The following is a 19,117-nucleotide window of genomic DNA, read 5'->3' on the forward strand; positions in this document are numbered from 1 at the left end:
ACAATATTACACGAATGCTAATATTGTATTTCCCTTGGAATTAGTTTCCCCCCTGGAATCCTAAAATTTCCCCCCAGGGGGAAATTTCCCCCCGGTTGGGAAATGCCGAGTTAGAGCATAATTTTGGAGTTTGGCCATAGTGCCGACGATAACTCGCCTAATATTCACAAATGACAACATGGGACCTTTAACATCCACCAGTGAATACAGGCAGACGAGACGCCCAGTTTAACGTCCATCTGAGAGATGGCACACACATTGATGAATCACCCGGCCTGTAAAACACCAGAATGATAGTTTATAGCGTGGTCAGGATTTAAACCCAGGCTAGACAGCTTAGAGTTGTGTGCGTGCCTCAAAGCCATCCTCGTATATATATATATATATATATATATATATATATATATATATATATATATATATATATATATATATATATATGTGTGTGTGTGTGTGTGTGTGTGTGTGTGTGTGTGTGTGTATATATATATATATATATCTTATATCTTATATATATATAAAATAAAGTTTTTGTTTGTTTGTTTGTTTGTTTGTCTGCGTGCACTAATCTCCTGAACGGTGAAAGCGGAAACCTCTGAAACAAAAAATGTCGGGACGGGCCCCGGGAAGGTTTTAGGCGAGGTGGCGAGGCCGGTCGAGGCCACCTTGGCCGGGCTGGGCTCACTTCACAATTAAAAGCTGAGCTGAATTATCGTAGTCAATCTTCTACGGCCATGAGTAAAAGCTGAATTATAGTAGTAAGACCTATGTACAGAAGATTAAATTCATTCAAAAAGAACCCGGGCAACGCTGGGTGCATTCATCTAGTACATACAGTATATATCGTTATATATGTATATATATATATATATACCCATCACCTCTGGTCCATGTGCATCTTATATATACCGTAACATTTATTTTGCATGTGGCTCTCTCTGTTCACGACTCTGCAGTGCTAATTAGCTCCAAGTCTTTATATTGCAAAACGTAATTAATTGAGCAACATTCACTTTCCTATTTTGCACAACGTAAATACAATTTGCTGAAGAAAACCCACTGACACTCATGATTAATGTTAGTGCTTTGCTATATATATTGCAACCAGTCAAAAACTTTCCCCAGCAGTGAGTGCCTTCCTCGTGGCCTTGGAATACAAGTCCTATGTTGGTGTTAAAGCTTCATAAAAATATAAAAACCTGACTTGCCCTCATGTAATTTTTATCTTTTCTTTGTTACTTTTTTTTCCAATTAAAGTTCTTTAAAAGATGGAGAGTTTTATGCTCACCAGCCTAATAGTCAAGTGAATGAAGCTTCAGTCTAAAACAATCGCAACTATTGTGATTACAATAATAATAAACCCTTATTTTCATTATCCTTTTATAAAAGGAGAAGACTGCTTATTTCCCAAACTCCCCTTGCAAAACTGTAAGATATGTTCATGAAGTCCATCAATGGCCAAACATATTAAATAACGAGAACCAATTATTTTGTATAAAACGTTTTAACAATTTTAACTTTTTCTTCCTCTACTACTACTACTACTACTACTACTACTACTACTACTACTACTACTACTACTACTACTACTACAACAGCCTCGATTACCCCTACAATTTGGGGTTAGCCAGAGATGAGACTTAGGGCCTTTAATGAGTGCAGGCTGGCCAGGTTTGACGTTCGACTGAAGGTGGCAGAAATTTGTAATTTGTTTCAAATGGCAACAATAACTCATGTACTACTCACGAAAAAAAACCTTGGGATGTTTAACGTCCGCCAGCGACCAGTGATGATGACGCGTCCTTCATGTAGCCAGTAGCTTAACCACCAACAACCAGTGGTGGTAAATGGGTCCTCAAACTCAATGGCGGACATATCGATGCCTTGCCATTAATGCGAAACACCAGGGTGACAGTTTATAGCTGGGTCGGGATTCGAAACCAGGATAGACAGCTCAAATTTGGGTGCAAATACCTGTGAGCTGTCCTGCAATGACGTAATTTTAACCTCGTAAGCTGAAAAATATTGCCTGCTGTAATATTCCCTTTTGGGTCACAAACTGAACAGCAAACCCTCATGCGCCATTGTATACATTGTAAGTGTAATTTCGCTCACAGCTGATAAAAACAATATTTTGTACAATATACAAATGTTAAATTTTTAAAAATATCGCAGATACATATTTGTTAGCCTTGCCCGTTCCTGAATGGAATGGAGAGGCTGTAGTAATTTGTTTGTGAGTGAGTGTGTGAGTCCACATTAAAATCTTCTTCAATACAGATCGTCCTTTCTCAGATCGAATCTAACATCTAAGTGCCGGAGAATCTTTGCACTTGTATGCTGTCTTATTATATTTTCAATGATTCACTGATCCTCCCACCGTATCCCCTTTTCCAAAAATTGTGAAGTCGCCACTGGAATATCATTCAATGAAAAAGGTACTCTCGTGAATTTATTGTATAGTACAAAATATTTGTCACAAAGCTGAAAGGAGGTGAATAGAGTACCAATCATGGAAAGTGATTTTCTCCATATTAAGAACGAGAAAATCATGGCAATTTTCAAAATTCAAGGCACATCGTGTTCATGGGAGCGATAAATAAATAATCACAGTAAAAATACAAATGAGAAAAAAAAATTACAGCAACAATCGTGTAGTTAACAAACTTTCATTTCAATCAAATGGTTGACAAATTAGAAATACATGAACCTATATGTTCAATAACCCGTTATGAACACGCAGGGATTGAAATGCACAAAAATGTTGTAAATCGATGTAAACGGTTTTTTTTATTAACAAGATAAATTAGTGTAAAAAGGTATTTTTTAAAAAGAGAGAATCATTTTGTCCTCATTTCAAAATGCCACGGTTTTGTAAAAATCGATTTCATATTGTGACGAGTCATCAAGATTCTTAAAGATCCGTGCAAAACCTGTACATATGGACAAGACAAAGCTGATAGACCAGAGGACTCTCAGCCAGTTTAGATATCAACTGTGGGAAAGTTGCCCCACAAGGGTAACCGGTTGCAACTCTGTCAGTTGCCGATCTCCTTGCAGAAGGTCTTCCTGTAGTACCTGAACCATCTCGTGATTCACCACCGTGATCGAAGAAGACTCATCGGCGCCGTTTTGCATCTCCCCTTCCCGCACGTCCTGCGTCACAGAGAGTCCACCAAAAGTGAGCTGATAAGCGGCGGCTAAAGCATCCCCGACGCTAATTCCAGCAATTGACGAGGGGGTCGTGGAACAGGGGAGGGCACGGAACGCTGTGACCCTGGCTCCGGCCGCCTCCCGCGGAGCCTCCAGCGTGCTGTCAGCACCTGCGGATTCCGTGGCAGCTGCAGCCGCTGTACCGTAGCTAAGTTTAGAGTCGCATCTCTCAAACGCACTGCTGTAGCACAGCTGACCACCAGGAGGTCCTTTGAAGATAACACTATGACCAGGACGTACAAAGTCTCCTCCATTCTCAAGATGCAACAAAGTGGGACGTGAGTTCTGCTGCAAAAGTGCTTGCGGGAGATGCGACTCAAAAATTGGTTCTGGGATGAAAGGAATGATCCCGGAAAATTGAACGCCATCGACTTGCTCATGAGAACCGAACACCCTTCCACCGCATTGGCCCCCGACCTGTACGGTGAGATCTTCCGATGCCACCATGCCATTCCGCGGAGAGTGGCCGTCTGCATCCGCCTCTGAGAAGGACGAGTCTTCAAGTTCATCACTGACTCTTGTCGATGCATCTTCGAGCGGGACGACACCGGTGCTCAAAGCGCTGCGGCAAACACAAGAGTGAGGGGTTGGTGGCGAAATGGTTAGAAGTGGTTTAACAGTTATGGAGGCATGCGTGGGAAGTTGCGAGAGGGTGGAGTTTCCGGGTTGAAGATTATTTAGAAGTGCATGTATATGCATGCTACAACGTGATAATTATTCAACGCCAACCATGAACACTGCTATGTGTAGGGTCACATAGCAATGGCTGTTCCTAGGGCTTCTCCTCTTCGAATGCATGAAAGATCTGAATCTGTATGGATTAAAATCTCACAAAGGCAATTCCAGGACTGCACATGTGTGAAGTAGGGAAGTGGTGATGGCAAATGAAACGTTCTAGTCAGGTTCACTATGTTAACAAATATAATTTCGTTCAAAATTTTGCGAGATTAGCAAAACTATACATTTTTGGAATCATCAGAGCATGGAGAATCCGAAAATCAATGTTGGCATTTGCACAGACACAGATTTTGGATTTTCAAAATGGCCGCCATAAAATACATATTTTGCGCTATCTCGGCTTCTAGTCAACCTAGAAACTTAATTAAATATGCTAATCCTATGTTTTCTGGGTTAAGGAATCCAATAAAGGCCTCAAAATAGTAGAAAAGCAACGAACAAAGGTAATTGAAAACCATTGTCTTTATATTTGTGATATAACTGTATTACATAATACATTATATTGCAAGTCCTTTGAAGTTATAGGTTTGGGTTTATAAAGCAAGAAAGCAGCCTTGTTAGTATCAGATTGAACTATAAGTCCCATAAACAGGATCTACGAGATCTATACCGTTCAGGAATATGCTTTTACAGATCTTCATCACTGTCCTGAGTGTCATGTTCGCAAAGGTGTCTACGCAAATGTAAACATTAATTTTTGGATTCCTCATGCTCTGAATATTCCAAAAATGTATAGTTTTGCTAATCTCCAAAAATTTTTAACGAAAAAACATGGTGAACCTGACTATTCCTAAAACCTGCCATCCTTTGCTTGGTGCATTGGCTTTCATCTGCACAGACTGCTTCGTAAAAGTTTTTAAATTCAAGGTTGTTGGGTTTTTTTTTTCAAGGTATCATTGAGACTTGTTTAAAATATTTACGTAATTTTTTTTGATAGAGAGTAAATGCAGATCGATTCGAGTTCCTGTTGACAACACACTCCTCACATCGCTTTATGCGATAACAAAGTAGGAAGGGTAGTAATAGGGCAAGTTAGTAATGGACTAGGAAGGGGAGTGAGATAGCATGAAGTTAGAAATGGACTAGGAAGAGTAGTTATGGGGCAATTGTACTTTCTATCGACCCGAAGGAATCTAGAACTTGTCCAGGGTACCGGCCCAACAGGCTGCTCTTGTGAAGAACTTGGTGTAATCTTTTGAAGTGTATTTTGAAAATAAAACAAGCGAGCTTCACGTCCTCCCTGAGGGATTTGTGCTCGATGCCTGCTGGCGCTGCCACAGACGGAAGTTTCAGGAGGATCCAATTACCGCGAGCAATCAAACGCAGGAGATGACAGGTCAAAAGCAACTTCGGTTATATAGCGATCAAACGCATGCGGTAACGTAAAAAGGAGACTCTCATTGAAAAATGAATCGTCTGTTAGACTCATGTATACAAGACCACAAAAAATGAATACTTTAAAATGGACTCATTTAGTATACAGTATTTTAATTTTGCTATTATTTTATTAAAATGAATCTCTATAGGAGGATTCATGATTCGTGTTTGAAGGGAGCCCTACCGTAGTTTGGTCAACCACTTTTGCTCCGAATGAAAGGTATGCTTAGATCATGCAGGTAGTTCACTCTACATTGTGTATAAAACACACCACAGTGTCAAACTGATCTTTAACTCGTATAGCAGATGTAGGACAAAAACCACAAACACAGCGTCCCGCAACCTCATAAAAAAAAGGAGTAAACTCATTGAAAGTTCATACGCCTTCCATGAGCTTCACCGGATGACTTTAAAGTTTAAAAAGCACCCTTTTGTAAACCATTAAATACTTTTGCACTTTAAAAGAGAGCACGGGTTTCTTCTTGGGGAGAAATGCAACGATTTGTGTTTATTTTTCCCGCAAATTCTCTAAGGGGGTTTATAGGAACTTTAAAAAGTATGGTGACAGTCCTATCAGGTTTAGGAGAAAACTGTATTAGAAAGGAATAGTTCCATAGTGATGATATTGTTGGTCGGAAGATGGAGGCGGGAAGGGGAGAGGTTCACGTATTCAGACTTGGTCCAGACAAACCTCTTCGCGGAAGAACCACGGTTCCTTTGACGCCTGTTTTTGAACCAGTTGCTCACTTGGGTGAGCGATAGGCCCGTAAGTCGTGCCAGCTCGCGCTTCTCAGTAGGTCCTGGGTACCGGTTACGCTCGTAGCACTCCTTGAGAGCTTGACGTGAGCGCTCCTTGAAGCAATACACAGTCTCCTCGCCATCCCAAATGGTTCTCGGCAATGGGAACTTGCGCCGAAGTCGGTATTTTTCGACAGCCCCCAACGGCCTCCCGCGAGCCTTTGCTGCCTCCGCATAGCGTGCCTTGTACCACAATTGCTGCAACACGGAGTGACTTGACGGAGAGAAGCAGCGACTCTCTAGGATGTTGTAGATATCTGAATAGTCACTCCGGTGGAAAGCTACGAGTGCGCGCGCCCGGAGCACGCTCTCACTTTCTTCGAGCAGAGGACCCCGAGGTAAAGCACTCAAGAACCTCGCTAGGCGCTCCACATGACCACTTTGCTGTAGGGTCTCGCAAACACAAACCACCTGTTCAGGTGTGAAGTGCAGGGTCGGAGTGGGTGCCATCGGTAGCACCTCTCCGAGCGTGGGGAGAGCTGGGGCGGCGCCCTGTAGTGGGGACAGCTCCGCGAGACACTGTTCTTGCGGTGCGCACTTTGCGTTTGTCACATCCATAGCTCGCGTGGAGCTCGATCGAGCTCCTCGAGGAGCCGATATAGAGGCCATTCCAACGTCCCTGACCTCCCCGTCTTCCTCCAGCCCGGCATCTACCCTCCACCCATTCCACACGGTTCCGGGAGGTTCGGTTCACATGGAGCTTGGCCCTTCCCACCTCCTTTCCCTCCGCAGGTTGGGCAGTGACGTGTGAATTTGCGCAGCGATGATTGGCGGTGACTACATAAACACCCCCGCCCCCCTCCATAGCAGTAAAGACCGACCTGGGTACGTGCTGCCCAAACAAGTCTGACGAAGGACCACTTTCCATAGCCTGATCGATTCTTCTACCGATTCAGCACGTTCCACCAGGACCATCTATCTCAAAGGCGAGAATGTTATTCACCATGGGAAAAGGAAACTCGTAATCAAATAACTCCAAAGATCTGAGAACACCAATAAAATTCCTCAATTATTATCGCATTTGTTTGGTCTTCACATCTCGTCCATCAATAAGGTTTGCGTCCAACTCGTCCATCAACTGGGCTCAACGTCAAAGAAAGAACTCGGCTTCACTCCGAGATCCCAGAATTTCTTGTGCATAAGGGAGAGGTTTTAGGAATACACTGAGATCATTTTTCCATGGAATATTTTCGAATTTCTCGTAATTTAAACACTTTTCCAGGCTATATCGAACGCATATCCTTATCATTTACTTAAATGAGGAATACTTTTAGTAGAATAAATGATAAAGGTTTCAGCTTGCCATAAAATGCTGTAGGTCGATCATTTGGCAGGGAGTTACGGCTAAGGAATACAGTGTTGTTGTCCTTTTCTGGATGCACAGCTGTGCCGCTGATGCAGTGCCCCAGTTACCAGTAAGCTGGTACTCATTTTGCCGACCTGAGAAGGATGACAGGCTGAGTCAACCCACCTGGTGTTAATTCAGCGGCAGGAGAGGAGCTCGAACTCAAGATCCTAATATCTCAAACCAGCCACCTTAACCGTTAAGCCAACACCAGGCAAGGGAACGTACTGATGAATATTGATTATTTGCCGATATTCTGGAAGCTGCACCAGAGGATATAGGCGTATTTATATGAAATATAAAGTTGGAGGCTTTGATGCAAATAAACTCACCTTTGAACTGTCCTGGGTTCAAACCTCAACCTACCTACGAACTGTCACCCTGGCGTTTCGCATGCAGAGAGTTGCCTCATTTTGTGGGCCTACCATCGGATGGACATTAAGCCCAAGGACATGTCTGCTAGCAATGGTCGTTGGTGGATGTTAAAGATCCCACATAGTCCCTCGGAAAGTGCAGTCGACTCATGACCTCCACTTTGAACAAATTGCAAATTCCAGAATCGTATAATATTTGTATATGTATATATAGCATATATATATATATATATATATATATATATATATATATATATATATATATACATATATATATATATATATATATATATATATATATATATATATATATATATGTATATATATATATATATATATATATATATATATATATATATATATATATATATATATGTATGTATATATATATATATATATATATATATATATATGTGTGTGTGTGTGTGGAGGTATAAAACATATGAACACTGCAAGGACTTCCAGGAAAGAAGTTGGAATTTCCCAAAAAAAAAAAAAAAAAAAAAAAGTGTGTCTGGGGTGAATTAGCAGGGGTAGAAAAGATCAAGGTTTTGGATGGAGGAAGATAAGAGATGGCGGTGAAGAGCTGTTTTGAAGGCCTGGAGGGAGGAGTGGGATTGAAGGGAGTGGGGGAGTTTGTTCCAGAGGCGGGAGAAAAGGGGAATGAAAGAGTGAAGGTGAGCAGAGAGCCTATATTTTGGCAGTTTAACCATAAGAGGGTTGCAGGCAGATCTTGTGCGACCTGAAGGAATATTGGGGGGACAGAGCACAGAGAGAGCTGGGGGAGCCAGGCTGGAGAGGAGTCGGTCGAAGACAGAAAGACCACCAACCTGCCTGCGGTGAGTGAGTGAAAGGCCCTCGGAGTTAACTTCATCGCAGGAGATTCCAATGATTCTGAAAGCTTTGGTTTCAACAGCGTGAAGCCGAGCTAGGTGTGAGGCAGGAGCACCAGCCCAGAGGGGGGAACAGTATTCCATTGAGCTGTGGATGAAAGCCTTTTATGTGGTGAGGGGCTCAGGTGTGCCAAGGAAGGACTTCGCACGACAGAGGATGCCCAGTCGGCGACTGGCTTTGGAGTCCAGCTTGGAAATGTGGTTTTCCCAAGAAAGATCATGGCAGATAGTGAGACCCAAAAGCTTGAGCGACAGAACTTCTTGGAGAGGATTGTTGAGAAAGTAGATGGGAGGGTTTTCCAGTCGGTCCTTTCGGAGAGACATTGTAAGAGTGTGCGATTTGTCAGGATTGAAAGACATGTTCCACTTATTTGACCAGTCTGTGATTTTTTCCCGGTCTGCAGAGAATGAGGAGGCTGCAGACTGCCGATCTGAGGGATGAGGAATGGAGCGGCAGATAGTTGAGTCATCAGCAAAGAGATAGAGAGGATTTTCCAGAGAGTCGGAGAGATCATTGATGAAGACCAGAAATAGCACAGGGCCCAGAACACTACCTTGGGGAACTCCAGCCAGAACAGGAAGGGGAGATGAGAGAAATCCATTAAATTGTTGGTCGAATTAGTCCTATTACCTAATTACTAACACCAACCGTGTAGCAAGGAAATAACTCCCGCACGAACCACAGCGATAGTGGACACACCGAGCGAAGCGAGCCGCGATTCGTGCCGTTAACAAGGACTAGACCCGATTCTAAGCGGTTCCTAATCGTGCCATGCTTACCCAATTGAGAAGAGACTGATACGATCGGATTGAGAGGAAACCAGGAAAATAGGAAGAACAGATTGGTTTATTAATTATGTACAGATAAGAAGAGGAAAAGAAAGAATATACAAGAAAGAAAGAGGAAGGAAAAGTACACAGGGCAGTCTTAGACAGTCTTATTCTATTCCCTGGACACGGGCCCGATCGCTCTCAGATTCGGTCTCAGACTTCAGACTCACACGGGGATGCAGATGGTAGGGTGGAAGGTCCGGTGATGGTGTCCAGGCTCCTGTCCTCGACCCATACCAGGCGATGAAACCCGGCAGGCAGCTCTCCGCGTAGCGTAGCGCGATCGGACAATTATCGTGACGGGGAAAGGTAAGCTGGGCTATTGGCATACGTAATTGGTGTACCGGTGCTTTTGTACTCGCGCTACCGGTCTTACTTGCTCCAAGCGCCCCCTCCCCAATGTCCTGCATGCTGCAGTTCTTGGCAATGCGTGCCGCGCGCTCGCCCTTTGTAGAGCGGGTTGCCACAGTGCGTCTCTCCCTTCCGTACTCAACTCTCATGCCAGTTCTTTTGTAGTACCAATCTTGGCTCCAGTCCTTTCGCAATGAGCGCTGCTCTGTAAGTCCTTTACACACTGCACTTTCCTCACGAGTCCTTTGTAATCAGCGCCAGCGAGTCCTCTCCGCACAGTCCTGTTCAAGGGCTTTGCGTGCGCGCTTTTATAACCCAAGCCAGCGAACGCTCTCGAAGCCACAACCACGCCCTGTCAGGCGATCTTACCTCAGCCCTGGTTGGCTGGTGTTGGCTTACTGGCTCCGCCTTGATGGCCGGCTGACGTGGCCGCACCTTCATCCTGGCACTCCGCCCCCTTTTCGGGCCTCACCTCATGGCGTTTGGCTGGGTTGAGCGAGCCCACGGGCAGCGAAGGCTGCTGGCAAAGGAGCGTACCAAATTGGGAGGGCCGATGGGGCGCAGACGGGAGAGCGCTTAATGGCATCGCTTGGAGGGAGGCTGCAAAATGGACGAGGGGCCTACTCTTATTTGTTTGACACAACGCAGATGCAACTACAGGGAATGGCCTTATCTAAACACAGACTATGAAATAACGAATGTCCTAAGGTGACCTACGTGTTGCTTGTGGCCTACCTATGGGGTGCTACCTTTAACCTTTAATGATGTTATCTGTGTGGATTCTCAAAACCGCAACACTGCACCCCTCCTTTTGCCAGGCTCGCTCCGAGCCGAAACCTGGGTCAGGACTACTTTTACATCTACATGTGACACTTAGGTGTAGTTTCCCTCTGCATTTAACCTCACCCTGAGTGCGACAGTTTTAACACTAGATATGTCCCACCTGCTGCGTTGTGTCCTATCTAACCGACTCACACCCACAATTAACCAAATTACGGAATTATTTTCAAACTACACATAAAGCCGGTGGGGAGCATGTTATTTACAATACACTACTAATTATTTACAACTATAACCCAGGACCTGTCTTTTGTGGGAAAAAGAAGAAAGATTATGATAAGGGGAAATTCCAATTGCACTGCACTGCAGCGATACACCATACACCCATATGCACCTAAATAATAAAATGCACACAAAGCACCATCATCAAAAATGCCCTTCATCACATTTCAATCATTCTGGATGACGCCTTGTGCTTGTCTTGACTGCTGGGCCGATGGATCTTGGCTGCATTTTCTTCTTACTTGCTGTTCTTCGGTGTGCCCTCGTAAAAGTTTACCATCTTTGTTTGGGCACACCAAAGGTTAATTAATAAAAAGGGCACAAACCGCGTCCGCTTTTTTATTTGGCCAGCCAGCAGGGCCAGCGTAGGTGGTCCGCCTGCATGGCATTGATGCCACTTAAAACAGTGGTCTGCAAGTAGGATGCTGCTGGCAGCAATGGTCTGCCCCAGCAAAGGTGCCAGGCCACAGAACATGTGGTCCATATGGTGTATCTGTGCAGGCAGGCAGGCAGGCAGCCGGGTGCAGGCAGCAAGAGTGTGGCCGCACCGCTCAGGGCACCTGCACACTCCCCTCGCACAAAAGACCATAGGTCCATGAGTGGGGAAGGAAGACAAAGCAGAGGTTAGCGGGGGGAAAGGGTGCAAGGGTACACACAATGCAAGGTAATGCGATATGAAGGGCGCCGGAGAGCGAGCTGAGAAAGCTCGTCCCTACTCGTTTGTCACCCCCCCATGTCAGCCTACACTACCCTTGCCCTTCCCCGTATTTACACAATTTACAAATCCGTCTCTACTGTATCATCCCCCATATCTCCCCTCAACCAAAATCGTATTCAATCCCTCCCAAGAAGGAAGGGATGGAATGAACCCAATGTCTCACCCACGTCAAGATGCGTCTTAAGGTCCAAACATTTGCAAAACCCGGTGTGGAGTCCTATCACCTTGGTGAGTGGATGCGGATGGTGCGAAGAGATTTTCTCCTAACTATTCTCTAATTGACATTAACTCTTTACTCTACCCGGGGTCTTGCCCTGCCAATCCATTGGTCACTTTACACTATGTGGTTCTAAAAACCAATTCCCATTGCCCATACTGTGGTGCTCTCCCAATTTTGGGGTCTCACTCCCCCCATTTTTCCATCTGTGCCCTCGCACAATTTCGGGGCTGGATCGTGTGGCTCTCCCAGCAGGTCTACTTACCTGCGCACCTCCGCCACTGAACAAAAACTTCAAAAACGTACAGGCAGGCATTTGCAAATCCATGCACATGTGCACATGCACAATTTGATCGGTTCTTTACAAGGATATGCATCAACAACAACTTGCTACTCCCTGCACCACAGATGTCAATTTCCAAACAATTTACCTACTCCCTCTACCTAACTTTAAGCTACCCTCCCCGGGTATTCGTGAAGGGGTCCATCCTCCCCCATCCACTCCTTCGCACCTTGCACTCCACACCACTCAATCCACACTAATCACTCCACACACCATTTATTCCCACACACCAAGTATTCTCTCCATTTATCCACTTGCACCCCATGCAAGTCAATCACTCAACACCATTACACATGTCCTCAATACACCACTCATACACTTTCTCCTGTATTCCCAGACGATTGCCTCATTTCACCAAGTTCAATGATAACCAGATTCTCACACACACAACCATTCTCGACCAATGCCTCATTTCACCAAGTTTATTCCAAAGATCCTCATTCAATTCCTCATTTGTGCCTAAAGCTCATCCTCATAGTCACACACATGATACACCAAGATACACCAAGAACGGCTCCAGCTTGAAGTCGCCGGTGCAATTACCCCCAAGCATTAGCGTTAGCCGCTCCTTCGCGACTTTGTAGCCTGGCATGGTCTTCTCCTCCTTCGAGATAAAGGAGATGATGATGTAGGAGTGACGTAAAGTCGCACATAATGACGTTCGCTGAACTGAAATTTACTCGATAAGAATGGCGTAAAGTCGGATTTGACGTTGGTCGAAATGGCATAAAACGGGGTATGACTGTATATACATATATATATAATATTCTCCATCGGTGATTCTGTCTGTCTGTCGGACGTCTGTCTGGGGGTGTGATTTCCTCCGTTGAGAGAGTAGCTCCACCCATTCTGGAAGAAGCTTCAAAAACAAATATCCACCATTTTATTTACTCGCATAGCTTTGAGGCCTGTTTAATTAGGCCCATGGTGTTTTGCTCTCTGTCACAGTTTTATTTCAAGTCAAATTCGATATCTCATTTCATTTTTCACAGTCGCTAACATGGTTTTAGACTCGGTTGAAAAAAAAACGGGAAGAAAATCCGATGAAAGTTTCCGTTTATAGAACGAAATGCATTTTCAAAGGCCTATAACATAAGCCTTTATCTCGACTGTAATTCACGATGTGATTTCATTTTTATCGATGGTTTTAGTCTCGGTTTCAGCAATAATTGAGAAAATTCACGCACACACGGGAAATTGCCGAGATATATTAATTACAACAACAATTACAACATTTTGATTTCAACAACCCACTCACCAGGCAATGTCTGTTTCTCGGAGCGATTATACACCCCCCAAAGAAGATTTTTTTCTCGAGGAAATAAATCGTGAAATCTTCAAGAATGTTTTTTGGGTTTTCGCATGAGTTTTCAAGGCTGAATCAAACGTGTACACAATACACATCCAGGATTAATAAAGAAACTCCATTTCACGTGTGCATGGACATGTAATTCACATATGTAAAATATATAAATAAACACAGACGGCAAATGATCTGGTCTGATAATTAGGATTATAATCCCTGCGGAAGTGGCCGCTGCCAGTCGGCATCATCGCGTTTTTTTGTCAGGTTCTTGGTGCGAGTTGCTCTCGACGTCAGAATGTGCTCCATATGCGTCTTGTGCATCCGAGCTGTCTTTAGCTCAAGGTTACGTAATGTGGGGCATGTGGGTGGTCATTCCTGCTTCTTTATGTCAGCGCTGTCTCAACGAGTTGCATGAGCGTTATTTGTAACTGCCATTTTCAAAATGAATGAAAGAATGAGGGAATAGAAAGAGACACCAATGAACGTCGTGATCCTCTCCCACTCCCCCGTGTGTGACCCCCCCCCCTCCCTCCGTGGGTTTGTGAACCACCCCACCCCCGTGTGTGACCCACGCCACACCCCCGTTTGTAACCCACCACCCCCCGTGTGTGGTCCCCCCCCCCCCTCTGTGGGTTTGTGACCCACCCACACCGGTGTGTGACCCACGCCACCCCATGTGTGGAGCCCACCACCCCCCATGTGTGACACCCCCACCCCCACCCCCCCCCCCATGGGTGATCCGCTCCCCCCCATGGGTGGTCCACTCGCCCTGTGGGTTACCCACTCCCCAGGGCGGTGTATGTGTGTGTATATATGTGTGTATGGAGGGAATGACCCACTCCCCAGTGCAGTGTGTGTGTATGTGTGTATGTGTGTGTGTATGTGTTTGTATATGTGTGTGTGTATATATATGTATGTGTTTGTGTGTATGTGTGTGTGTGTGTGTTTGTGTGTTTATGTATGTGTGTGACCCACTCTCCCCCGGGTGTGACCCACTCTCCCCCGTGTGTGTGATGTGGGAAGGAGAGGATTTGAGCTCTTAAAGTCGCATTTTACATGAGATGTAATCCCACATTTCAAACTGTATTTCCCATGTGCACGCATATGCATTCACATGTTATCAGAAGTAAATACATTGTGTAGATTACATTATTTGTGGATCTGATAAATTGGCAGTAACCATTTTGTGAAACTGAATGTGCAGGTGCAGCATCTAACTCAATATGTCGGAATGTCACACACGTCCATGACCATGGGATTCCCACGGGTGACCCCACTCATATATAGCACTGGGAGGGGTAGGTGCAGACTGGAAGATTGGGACGATTACACCTCACCACCACGTAATTCAAAACACTTCACCACCAAGTAATTCAAAACACCGCACCACCATGTAATTCAAAACACCTCACCACCACGTAATTCAAAATACCTCACCACCAAGTAATTCAAAACACCTCACCACCATAAAACACACAAAAAAACACCTCACCACCACGAAATTAAAAACACCTCACCACCACGAAATTGAAAACACCTCACAGCCATCAAGCACGTAATGAAAACACCTCACAGCCATAAAACACGTAATAAAAACACCTCACCACAACGAAATTAAAAACACCTCACAGCCATAAAACACGTAATAAAAACACCTCACAGCCATAAAACACGTAATAAAAACACCTCACCACCACGAAAATAAAAACACCTCACAGCCATGAAACACGTAATAAAAACACCTCACAGCCATAAAACACGTAATAAAAACACCTCACAGCCATAAAACACGTAATAAAAACACCTCACAGCCATAAAACACGTAATAAAAACACCTTGCAGTCATAAAACACGTAGTAAAAACATCTCACAGCCACAAAATTAAAAACACCTCACCACAACATCATTTAAAAACACCTCACCACCAAGTAATTCAAAACATCTCACCACCACATAATTCAAAACACCTCACCACAACCTAATTAAAAACACTTCACCACCACGTAATTATAAATACCTCACCACCACGTAATTCAAAACACCTCACCACCATGTGATTTAAAAACACCTCACCACCATGTGATATTAAAACACCTCACCACCACGTCATTTAAAAACACCTCACCACCACATAATTCAAAATACCTCACCACCACGTGATTCAAAACCACCACAATGTTATCAAAAACACTTCACAACCACGGAAACAAAAGTTTGAGGGAGTCGTTAAGTGACAACACAGACACTGCCCAGATGTGTCGATATATAGATAAATGACTGTACCCGAGTTGCCGTTTTGTCATGGTTTAAACCAATCATAATTCAAACAATTATTTTGCACAAATGTATTTGTAATATACGTGATATCACATTTTATAAACAATTGAAGTTGAAAAAAAAAAATTCCCAAAAAGATTCCCCCCCAAAAAAAAAAAAAAAGGAAATTTTTTCAAAAGTAATACCCTTAGGACATACCGACGGGAGAGATATGTGCATTCCAGAAGTTTGGTACGATTTCACAAAAGTTTGAGAAAGTAGTTCAGTGACAACACAGGACAACACAGACACTGCACAGATATGTTGGAACCCATCTGTGGAACGGTCCCATCGGCCGATGGGTCTGCGCCATCTGCGGATGTGTTGTTCACCTTGAAGGTGAACCCATCTGTGTTTCCTATGCATCAATGGTGGATGAGTATGTTTATTTGAACCTAAAAATAAGCAATTGATGTCATAAATGTTTATAAAGCAGTCCGTGACATGTGGTTTAATCTGTTAAACGTTTAAAAATCATCTCTGTTAAATTCCTACCACATGTAATTCCAATGACTGTGTACCTGATTGAAGAGCACCATTCTGTCCACACATTCCTTCAAGGTGAACAACACATCCACAGATGGCGCAGACCCATCGGCCGATGGGTCTGCATTGTCATTTCTCATGCATCCACAGATGGGTCAGACCCATCGGCCGATGGGACCGATCCACAGATGGGTTCCAACAGATATATATATATATATATATATATATATATATATATATATATATATATATATATTTATATATATATATATATATATATATATATATATATATATATATATATATATATTTATATATATATATATATATATATATATATATATATATATATATATATATATATATATATGTATATATATATATATATATATATATATATATATATATATATATATATATATATATATATATACATATATATATATATAACATACATTCACGTGAAAAAGTAAGTACACCCCATGTAAAGTTTTGACTTTTTCAACATATTTCAACATACAGCTATTTGATCTTCATTTCAACAACATTGATAGATAAAGGTGATATAACATAACAAATATCATGAAACATTTGCATTTTGTTGTCCATTGTATAATTTAAAAAACATAAATGCAAATTTCGCTTGTGGAAAAAGTAAGTACACCCCTACATTTATCACTGCTTCAAATACCTAAAATTAGAATCAGGTGCACCAGCTCAGGTGCAAATGATTAGAACATCGTCAGAGAGGATCTTGGAGGAACCTGTCTTATTTAAACCTCAGACATTTAGTTTCGTTTGCTCTTTGTTGTTGAAGTGTGCCGCGTCACCATGCTTAGATCAAAAGAGCTCTCTGAGGCCTTCAGAAAGAAGGTTAAAGATGCCGACGAGTCTGGGAAGCGATTTTAAAAAATGTCCAAACAATTTGAAATCAATCATTCGACTGTCCGGAAGATCATCGACAAGTGGAGAAGACTCTAAACAACTGCCAACTTGTTCAGTCCAGGCCGCCCCAGCAAGTTCAGCCAAGAGCAGACCGCAAGATGCTGAATGAAGTCTCGAAGAACCCCAGAATGTCATCACAGGACCTACAGGTAGCTCTTGCCACTGTTGATGTCAAAGTGCACGAGTCTACCATTAGAAAGAGGCTGCACAAATTTGATCTACATGTGAGGTGTGCCAGGAGGAAATCTTTGCTGTCCAGAAATAACATCAGGGCAAGACTAAAGTTTGCCAATGGACACCTAGGCAAAGACCACCACTTCTGGAACAATGTGCTCTGGACAGATGAGTCAAAGGTAGAGCTATTTGGCTACAGTACCAGAAGACATGTTTGGTGAAAACCAAAGACAGCATTTGACCACAAGAACCTGATACCAACTGTAAAGCATGGTGGTGGAAATATTATGGTTTGGGGCAGCTTTGCTGCATCAGGGCCTGGGCACCTCACCATCATATAATCCACTATGAATTCTTCATTGTACCAGAGGGTGGTTGAGGATAATGTGAGGCCATCTGTCGGAAAGTTGAAGCTCAACCGAAGGTTGACCTTGCAACATGACAATGACCCTAAACATACCAGTAAATCCACCAAGGAATGGCTGAAAAGAAATAAATGGAGGGTTCTGGAATGGCCAACTCAAAGCCCGGATCTAAATCCCATCACGATGTTGTGGGGGGATTTGAAACGAGCTGTGCATGGAAGAAACCCCTCAAACATCGCACAGCTGAAAGATTTCTGGATGGAGGAGTGGGCAAAAATTTCTCCCAGTCGATGTCAGAGACTGGAAGACAGTTATAAGATCCGCCCACTTGATGTTGTTTCTGCCAAAGGGGACAATACCACCTATTAGAGCCAAGGGTGTACTTACTTTTTCCACATGCAAAATTTACATGAAAGTTTATTTAAATTATACAATAGAATACAAAATGTAAATGTTTCATGATATTTATTATATTATATCACCTTTATCTATCAATATTGTTGAAATGAAGATCAAATAGGTGTATGTTGAAATATGTTGAAACATATACGTACATACACTCACATCCGGGGTCTGCCGAGTCGGCACGTAAGACATCGGCCATTATAAAGCTTGCAGTGTTAGTGTGAGAAATCTCTAAGGATATCCCGGAGACTCAATAGCTCAGTGGGCTGTCACCGCGTAAGTGATGAGGTTCCTGGGTTTGAGTCCTGGGTTGAGGCAGAATTTTTTCACACTGGCCCCTCGCAGGAATTTCCTGCCTGTTTCTCAAAAAAAAAAAATATATATATATATATATATATATATATATATATATGTATGTATATGTATATATGTATGTATATGTATATATAAATATATGTTTATATATATGTATATATATGTTTGTATGTATATGTATATATATATATATATATATGTATATATATGGACAGTATATATATATGTATATGTATACATACATACATGAGGGTTTCCCAAAAAGTTTTGCAACACAATTTTTACGGCATAGCCCATCGGTCAGAGCCATCTAGAACAGTGTTTGTCCGTCTGTATGTATGTATGTCCCCCTCAAACATATGGCAATCAGAGCTGAGAATATGGTCACATGACAGAGTGATGTGCATACGTCTGATGGCATTACGGCAGTGCTGCGGCTGACTCTCCATGCACCGTCATTTTGATTTATATGTCATTCATGCCGAACATATTGTTGAACCTGTCATATATCACAATCGCCATGCTCTACCTTTACATTTTTCATT

General features: G+C 43.0%; 1 protein-coding gene across 1 annotated transcript; it reads right to left on the minus strand.

The window, feature by feature from the left end:
* Positions 1-2,421: 2,421 nt before the first annotated feature.
* LOC137432248 (uncharacterized) lies at positions 2,422-6,844 on the minus strand. Its single transcript, XM_068124018.2, has 2 exons — positions 6,020-6,844; positions 2,422-3,775 (listed from the first exon to the last, which is right to left on the minus strand). Exons 1-2 carry the CDS (start codon positions 6,733-6,735, stop codon positions 2,992-2,994), a joined length of 1,500 nt encoding a protein of 499 aa, XP_067980119.2. The 5' UTR covers positions 6,736-6,844; the 3' UTR covers positions 2,422-2,991.
* Between the last annotated feature and the right edge of the window lie 12,273 nt (positions 6,845-19,117).

This window comes from Myxine glutinosa, chromosome 1 (assembly GCF_964187855.1).
Source record: "Myxine glutinosa chromosome 1, kmMyxGlut1.1, whole genome shotgun sequence".
Taxonomy (NCBI): domain Eukaryota; kingdom Metazoa; phylum Chordata; class Myxini; order Myxiniformes; family Myxinidae; genus Myxine; species Myxine glutinosa.

Bases quoted from the DNA above. Each gene is read 5' to 3' on its own strand.
- LOC137432248 (XM_068124018.2), bottom strand. From the start codon at position 6,735: ATGGCCTCTATATCGGCTCCTCGAGGAGCTCGATCGAGCTCCACGCGA. The intron at 3,776-6,019 runs GTTTGTCTGGAC...TGTTTGCCGCAG, and splicing joins CGTGGTTCTTCCGCGAAGAG to CGCTTTGAGCACCGGTGTCG.